This window comes from Bidens hawaiensis, unplaced genomic scaffold (assembly GCF_021521415.1).
Source record: "Bidens hawaiensis isolate Kalapana, Puna unplaced genomic scaffold, B.hawaiensis_p1.1 tig00044022_1, whole genome shotgun sequence".
NCBI classification, from domain to species: domain Eukaryota; kingdom Viridiplantae; phylum Streptophyta; class Magnoliopsida; order Asterales; family Asteraceae; genus Bidens; species Bidens hawaiensis.
In genome coordinates this window covers 115,741-124,742 of record NW_027505869.1, presented here as the reverse complement: position 1 = coordinate 124,742, position 9,002 = coordinate 115,741, and the positions used below count along the sequence as shown (strand labels likewise).

The following is a 9,002-nucleotide window of genomic DNA, read 5'->3' as shown; positions in this document are numbered from 1 at the left end:
GAAGCAATAGGGCTAAAAGTGACATGTGGCCTATTCCTATACAAAGTTACAAACGACCAATCATAACAAATTTCTCAAAATGAGATTTGAGTGTAAACCTCTAAGAATAGAGTAAAATATGGTAACCATATTTCTAAGAATAGAGTAAAAGTGACACATTGTCAAATGAATAGTAAGCATGTGTCACAACTTATTTTTGCTCATTAATATATAACAAACAATACTAATAATAAGGGCAAATATCATAAAAAACCAATATATTTTCTGTTTTTCTTGTTAAAGTCTCTTAACAATTTTTTGCACGTTAAAGTCCCTATACATATTAAATTTGAACAAAAAAATGACGTAACTTATAAAAACAATATGGAACTGACATATTGGTTTTTCTATATATTTCCCATATATGCTCATCTCTCCAAATTAAAGTGCAGTTCTCTTCGACACTCACTATTGAGATTTTTTTAATCCATTTGTAGATCACTCTTCGGGTCGATAGATAATACATGTACCAACAAACACACAATACCCATTTATTGCAGCCAAAGTCACCAAGAACCGAATAAAATAGCGTTTCTTAGGTTTACTCGAGTAATAGGCTACCAACTGTCCTTATTGCAGATTTCGTATGTTTTGTATCGGTTAGAGTTTTCATTTTTTTTAATCATTAGTGTTATCACTCAAGAATATAAATTCTACAACACCGCTATTGATTTTGAATTAAACAATTGATTTGTAACTGCTTAATGCTTTGAGTATTATTCTTACTGTGAAATGAATGACAATATTTTTACAATCACTTACATTGTCATGCATAGTTTTATTAATAATAATCTTAGTATAGTTCCATAAGCGAAAAAAAATTCATATTGTTCATAAAAGTTATGCCATTTCTTTGTTCAAATATAACATGTACAGGGACTTTAACGTGCAAAAAATTGTAAAGGATTTTAACGAGAAAACACAGAAAGTATGTTGGTTTTTTATAGTATTATCCCTAATAATAACTATAATAATAACCATAGTAATAAAGGCAATAAAACATTAAAGCTTTTTTTAAGAGGATGTTTGCTTGGCAAATTAATTCCTAAATTGGAGAGTGCATGAATGTATTATATATGTATCTCATGGTATGGTTTCACTTTCCTAGCTTTTGGTCATCTCTTTAAGATTCTTAACGTCAGTCGCAGAGTCAGAAATTTTTTCCTACGGTTTCGGAATTTTTGATGTTTGATTTTTTTTCCGGTGTCAAATTTTCACGCCTGAATGAGTCGGTTCGGGTTGGGTTGATCATTCGGTTAGATAAATAAAATGCAATATCACTATCATAACAAAAATATATCGGTTCGAATATACTTTTTAAAACGATAATGGGTTCGCTCGTTAATTCAACACTATAGGTTATATATAAAACAGAAAAATGACCGGGTTCGGCCGAACCCGGTGGTGATAGTGTGGCTCCCCACTACTTAACGTGTTTTGTAATGTTTGTAACTTTGTTCTAGTATCTTGCTAGTATTATAACATCATCGTCTTTAAAAAAAACGCACGAAATTACAACAAAATATAAGTGAAGGGAGGCGTAGTGTAAATACCTTCCAAAACAGGTAGCGCCCCCAGAAAAACCTTCTACGTATACATATGACAACAGTCAATAAACCTAAACAACTAAACAACATATCTCATGAGTCATGACAGAACCTCAAAACACCCCACCTCAAATCTTCCACAGATTCTTCAACAGTTGGCTGGTTGAACTAAACACCAACCTCCAACAACTCATCTCCGCCGCAAACAACCACAACTGCGATCCCAACGAATCGGTTTTACGCCTCCTGATTGCGCAGTCTGTAACACACTACGAAGAATACTGCAAGATGAAATCAGTAGCAGCCAAAGGTGACGTCATTTCAATGTTTTCACCTGCATGGTTGACGTCACTTGAGGATGCGTTTTTGTGGATAGCTGGGTGGAGACCCACAACAGTTATCCATTTGTTGTATTCAAAGTCAGGTATTCAGTTTGAGGCTAGTTTAACTAACCTAATCATTCCGGTTTTTACCTCGGACGACCTAGGCGGATTGAGTTTGAGTCAGATTAACCTAGTGGACGAGTTACAAAAGAAAACAATTAGGGAAGAGAGGAATATAAGCGAGAAAATGGCGACGGTGCAAGAGTCTGTTGCGGACAAGTCCATGGTGGAGCTTTCCAATGTTATATCCGAAATGATGAGGAACGAAGGGGACGAGAGTAACGAACATGATGGGAGAGTGGATTCGGCTTTGGAGCCGAAGACGGATGGGTTGGAAGAGGTGTTGCATCTTGCGGATGAGTTAAGGATGGCCACGTTGAAGGCGGTGATTGAGATTTTGACGCCGATTCAGGCCGTGCACTTCTTAATTGGTGCGGCCGAGCTGCGGCTTCGGTTGCATGATTGGGGGCTGAAGAGGGATGCTGAATCAAGAGCTAGTTGATTAGATGAGGTGAAAGTTTGAATTGGTTTAGATTATCGGGTACGGGTACGGGTACGGGTATGATTGGGAAAATGATAAAAAAGATGTTACAAGTAACGAGGATGTAACGCCCAATAAAAGATATGAAGTCACACTTGATGTTATTCATAATAAATATATTAATAAGATTTGGTATGAAATAAAATGTTTTTTTGTTTGGGTTGTGATAAATAATGTACAAGTTTGTAAAACTGTCATGCAACTCGGAAAAAAATGAAATAATAACTAGAAAAAGTTTATATGAAAAAATTTGTATACATCTCTCTATCGCTCTCTCCTCTCTGATCACGCCCCATCACCGCCACCACCACAATGTCTCACAGGTTTACTTCGCCATTCCCGTCGCTAGGAAAGGCCCCTAGCATGTGGATTGAGTTGTGGGTCAATTTATTGATTGTTGGTATATTTGAAAGTCAAGAATTGACTGAAAAACAAATATGTAATCTTTATTGATTCGTGTGGCTGACTTTGGGTTTATAATTGGACAAACTCACCATGTAAAGATCATGATTGGATCTCGCGAAAAGACATGCCCACGGAAAGGGGAAAAAGCTAAATGAAGTTTGTGTCTCGGGTGATAGGAAAGAAAGTTTTTATATTCTTTTTCATTTCTTCTTCTTTCCTTTCTTTTCCTTTTTTTTTTCTATTTTAGAAAGAAAGAGATTCTATTATTTTTCTTCTTTATTTCCTCTATTTTCCATACCTTTTATTTTCTTTAATCAATCTTGGAAACACAATATAATGTTTCTTTTCTGTCAAAAAACTTGGGAACACACTAACACTTTTTTTTCCTTTCAATTCTTTTCCTTTCCTCTCTTTAATGAGACTCGGGTTATTTGCGTATACTTCAATGGCAGTGGCTCCAATGTGGAATTTTAGATTCTTTATATCTATGCCAACGAAGTCCCATGAATAGACGTGTGAGCAACAAATAAAATAATTGATAAGTAGCCTGAGTGTCAGATGAAGCAAACTTAGCAAGTTCGCTTAAGTTTAAGCTCGCCTGACTAAGTTTATCGAAGTATAACTTCGCCTAGTCAACTTCGCTTGGGTTACAAGTTTGCCTAACTTGTAACTTCGTTTAAGATAACTTCACTAGGTCTGAGAAACCCTAGCGATAATTACTTTTCCTAGACGACTAATACTTTCCAAAATCAGAATTTTTAGGGTTTGTGACGCTTGCACGGTGACGGGTATGAACTGATAGGGTGATATTTCGGTGATGATGAGTTTTGTGAGGGTTTTTTGATGTGAAATCTCGTTAAAACACTCATAAACAACTTGTTAATCAAATCTTAAATCACACAATTTTGAGCAAAAGTTTTGATACCAATTGTAGGTCTTTGAATAGATCTTGATGAAACTGGAACGTTATATCAGAGGTGCAACTGAATCCTTCTAATTAACGTTAACGAGTAATAAACAATTAGAACAATAACTATATCACTTTAAACGATTATTCCATTGAAAGTAAACTTATTACAATCAACCTAAGAACAAGAACTCGCGAACCAGTTGTTCCTCTGCTTGAAAAGGATTCTTCTATCTTTTAAGTTATATATGTTTTACTTTATATATTTATCATATTACTTAAGATTTTGGAAGTGTTGGAACAAATCTTGGCTTAAACCAATTAAGTTTCGGGTAAAATTCGAACTACTCATCTTAACGAGCTAGTCACCGTTCAAACCACCAAAAATCTATCCTACCCATTTAAATTTATGTTTCTACTTTAATTATTTATATTTCTAAGATTATGGTATGCCGGAACCAAACTTGGTATTATACTAAGATAGGGCCGACTTACACTCGCTTAAACCCGAGTTTGGGACTTTAACTAATAAAATTTCTCAAACTTGTTTAAGCTACGTACTGATTTTATTGAAGTAATTCATATCTTTAAATAGGTTGGTAACTTGGATTAGGAATTGATACTTTATCAAGTCCCGAACGACTAAACCAAAAAACCATTAATTAAAAGTCGAATCTTGATACTTACATTAGCGGAGTCTTGCACACTAGCACTAAACCAACTCCCCTATGTAAAACTTAACAAATGTTGAGTAAAACTAAACATCAAAAACCCGTTTTCATGTAAAACTCATTTTATTTCATACATACTTTATAACCGCATTTTGTAAAATATAACTTAAAATCCCGAAAACCCAGGCCTTATTTTTTGAACTGTTTTACCATTTATATTCCATTTTCAAGACTCGATATTAACTCAAGACCTTTCAATCTAGGACACGCACGTTAAACTGACAGGCTCGCTTTCTTTAGGATTTTTATTCTAAGTTTCTTCATTGACGTTGCTTTGTCCAAATGAGTAATTTCATCATCGTTTTCTCTTTTATACTTTGTGGGTAGCTTGCATGCTTACTCAAACAAACATGATTTAAGTCTTGGATCCTCAAATCGCAAACTCTAGTTTATGTGTTACTTAGAATAATTGATCGATTGTGTGATATGGCACATATGATTAATTGCTAAATGCTTATTACTTTTGTTGGTTGGCATCATATCCACATCCTCAATAAGTATGATCATACTCTCATGCTTGTAATTTGGTAGTTTTTACCTATTAAAAAGATACCTCATTTATTTGTGATTTATATACCACAATTGTCATTATTTACGGTTTCACATAAGAATTCTGGATTTTACCTCATATTATATATACAAAAATAATAGAATTGTTCACCAACATTCGTGTTGACAAAATATATTTTATGCAACGTTCCAGGTTTGATTATTGGTAATTGAATATTTAAAAACGTTATTTTTATTTTGGACCATTAGGTTATTATTTAAATGAATTATTTATTTCCTTGTATTTTGTTGTATTTGTACGAACAAGATGTATTGTATTGGATGTTAAATGAAATGAATGGGTTACTTCAATATTCACTTTAATAGTGTTGTATGCATTAAAACAATCACGTCGCGCCCCGGCGTGTTCACCTACCGAACCCGTTCCTCACTCATTATCGAAAATCAAAGGCATACACATTCAACTTTATAACAACCGACACAGCAGTCAAAGTGACCACGATATTTATGTACAAGCATCTGAAATTTATAAAGTTGAAATGGGTGTAGTACTGTAGTATTTCATACGGAAAAATCCTGGAACATTTTGAGAGAAAGTACAAAATGGCATCTCATTCCGTTGATGGCCACTTCATCTAAACAAACATGCATAAACCTTGGAGTCCACCGGTAATAGCTCGTCTCGAGTTGGTTCTGATATTGACTGTTCTTACATCAACTTAAATGAAACGGATGATGAGTATGAAACCCATGAAGCAACCACCAAGCTTGATCAAGATAAAAAGATCTTCGGCTAGAAATATAGGTAAAAACCCGACATCTTCAACCGAGCTTTGATTATCAAAAGAATATGGACAAGTTAGACGAGAAGATTGAATGCCTAGTCAAGTTTAAGTATGAAAAATTGCAAATCCACAACATGAGATATCTCGGTACTAACTTTGATCGTATACTTGCGGAAGAAAAGAAAAAAAATAGAAATAAATACCACAATATTTCGTTATATTATTTTTGCATTTTGATGCTTTCCTTGCTATTATTTAACTTAAGAATTTAAGTTTATGAAATTTACTATTAGTCTGTATAAATATGGAATTTTTACATATTTCCCCTTGCTAAATATCCTTAATTACATATATCCACAACCCCAAAAATCAATTATATATTTCCCCTTTTTATATGTGTTAGGAAGGGGAAATATGTAATTATTTTTTTAGTTTTGGGGAAATATATAATTAAGGATGTTAGAAAAGGGAAATATGTAAATGCCCCAAACAAATATTTAGGAAAATATTAAAAAAGTAATTAATAGTAAATGATTACAAGATTAACCACGAAATTTAATCCAATGCACACAAATCTAGGAAAATTTTCACTGTCTCCGTGGCAGTGCCATAACGAAACATTTTTTTATTTTCGCATGACGCTACTATGGATGTCCTTACTGTTACCATAAGTGAAAAGAGTTTGGCAAATTCATTTTGGCGTGGCTCAACTAGTAATTTTTTTATGTTAGTGTTTATTTCACGTTTGCTAATTATGTTTTGTATTTCTTTTTTCTAATTAATTAATTTTGAAACCAAGACCAGGATAAAAAAAGAATAATAAAAAGAAAAACTTAAGTTCAAGTAAAAGATATATAAAAAATTTAGAAGCGTTAAAATAGGAAAACCTAACCCGAACTCAGCCTTTTTCTTTGTTGTTGATAAATCAAAACTCTCAAAAGGTTTTTTCATTCTTTAAATTCTCAATTCTTCCACTTTTCAATCTCTTGATTGCCTGTGGGATTCATGGGTAAGTTCTACTTTACAAACTTTCATGTTTCTTGATATGTTTATAATGTTGTTTACTTTTTTAATCATGTTTTTTTTTAAATCTAATGACAGAGAATCATAAGAGGAGGTGTGTAAGTTATCCTGATGATGAGGACATAATCAGTAACTTGCCAGAGGATTTCATAAACCCGATTCTAGAGCGGCTCCCGATCAGAGATGCGGTAAGAACAAGTATTCTATCAAAAAAGTGGAGGTATAGATGGACCACAATGACTAGACTGGTTATAGATTATGAATTCTCTAGAAAGTTCATAAATTATGCAAGCTACAGGCATAATGGGTTTATAAGGACTACAAACCATATTATGATCAATCATAAGGGCCCTGTTTCGAAATTTGTTCTCCATTTACCAAAAAATATAGCCTTTGATAGCTTTCAAGAAGTTGATCAATGGATGGTACTCTTATCAAGAAAGAATGTCAAAATACTCAACATTAAGAATTCAAATCATAAGATTTATCGAGTTCCATCCTCGGTATTCTCTTGTCAAGGACTGAGGCGGTTGGCATTACGTAACTGTATCTTCAAGGCGCCAGTTGAGTTTCAAGGATTTCCTAATCTTGAATTTGTTTTTCTCATGAAAGTTGATTTTCTGGCGAATTTAGGTGGAACTGTGATCAACTTACCACAACTTAAGAGATTGAAGCTCAATAGTTGTGTCAATGTTAACAATTTCAACATAAAGTCCGAAACTTTGCGGACCTTGCGTGTCATTAGGTGCCCTGATGCCATGTTGCTTCGGTTATTGCATAGTGAACGCCTTAATGAGGTATGTTTGCAAGAATCCATAAAAAATGTTCTTGGAGTTGAAAGATTTAGTTTGGCGATGATGTTAAGCAAGTTGCCCAGAATTCGATATTTTTCCGTTGATGGTTATTTTCTTAAGGTATGGCACAAACTTTCAGTCAAAACGTTTAACCTTTGTTCTTTGTAAGTCTTAAACTAGTGTTTGCACAAAAAAAAAATTCTAGATGTAGTTCACTTGTTATTTTTGTAAGTTACAAACTTACAATCTCACTCTCACCACACAATTTTTGGCTGCAAGAAAGTTTCCAAAGTGGCTTCCAAATAAGGTTAAATGCTTAAAGCGATTGGAGTTCCGAAGATTTAGATTTTGTCATTTGAATCAACTTAAAGGTGCTCTATGTATGCTTCGGAGCTCACCTAATTTGAAAAAACTTCGCGTAACACATATGCAAATGGTAAACGAGGCTTAAGTTTTGTTAATACTTTATACAGTAAAACAGGACGGTAAGACTTTGTTTAACTTTTTGTGTTCTTTTTGTAGGGGCCTGAGGTTGATTTGGAGTTAACATTTAGCTATTTAGATTCCCCACATTGTATGCCAACATTGTTCAAGTTGCAAAATGTAGAACTTACATCGGTACAGGGATCAAGACCAGAGATGCTTTTCATAAACCTTCTACTCAATCATTCTCCGCATCTTGAAAATATGATTATCCGACCAAGAGCTACGACTGATGCTGAAAAGAGACTCGACATTGCAAAGGCTATTATGATGTTCCCACGGACCTCAAAAAACGCAAAAGTGGTATACTTGGATTCGTAGCCATAATTCTAAATGAATGCTTAGCTAGATTTAAATCTGGTGGTATCTTGAAATTTTATATCTTGTCTTTTATTTTACCATTTTGGTGTGCTGTTGACTAGAACAATGAACAATGTAGCCCTTTATGCATATTTGGTGCTTTATTGTTTCACAAGATCTTTTGCATATTTCTTTCCAAAATATATTCCAAACTCTTGATGATATTAAATAAGTATAATGTCTAGGAGATTGTCATTGAGCTTTAGTTATAAGATGGCCCTTGTGCAGCAACACTCGTCCTATACTAGAAGTAGTTGTCTTTAAGTGTATAAAGTTGAATTAAAGCTTGGTAGGGCTAGCACAATGAAAACGCGGGTTTGTGATTGAGTTTGAAAAATGCTTATTGGCTTATTGGGTTTTTCAAAAAGTCATTTTAAAAAGCCAGGATTTGGGGCTTTTGAAAAACTGTTTTTTAACCTATTCAAAAAGCTAAAATAAAAAAGATTTTTGTGATTGCCAAACATATAACTTATTGGCTTTTTGAAAACATCAAT

General features: G+C 33.8%; 2 protein-coding genes across 2 annotated transcripts; both read left to right on the top strand.

The window, feature by feature from the left end:
* Positions 1 to 1,657: 1,657 nt before the first annotated feature.
* On the top strand, positions 1,658 to 2,671 carry LOC143615719 (protein DOG1-like 4). Its single transcript, XM_077088778.1, has one exon. The coding sequence runs from the start codon at positions 1,689 to 1,691 to the stop codon at positions 2,469 to 2,471; it is 783 nt and encodes a 260-aa protein (XP_076944893.1). The 5' UTR covers positions 1,658 to 1,688; the 3' UTR covers positions 2,472 to 2,671.
* A 4,027-nt stretch (positions 2,672 to 6,698) lies between these two features.
* LOC143615721 (F-box/FBD/LRR-repeat protein At1g13570-like) lies at positions 6,699 to 8,065 on the top strand. Its single transcript, XM_077088781.1, has one exon. It carries the CDS (start codon positions 6,943 to 6,945, stop codon positions 7,831 to 7,833), a length of 891 nt encoding a protein of 296 aa, XP_076944896.1. The 5' UTR covers positions 6,699 to 6,942; the 3' UTR covers positions 7,834 to 8,065.
* The last annotated feature ends 937 nt before the right edge of the window (positions 8,066 to 9,002 follow it).

Bases quoted from the DNA above. Each gene is read 5' to 3' on its own strand.
- LOC143615719 (XM_077088778.1), top strand. From the start codon at position 1,689: ATGACAGAACCTCAAAACACCCCACCTCAAATCTTCCACAGATTCTTC.
- LOC143615721 (XM_077088781.1), top strand. From the start codon at position 6,943: ATGACAGAGAATCATAAGAGGAGGTGTGTAAGTTATCCTGATGATGAG.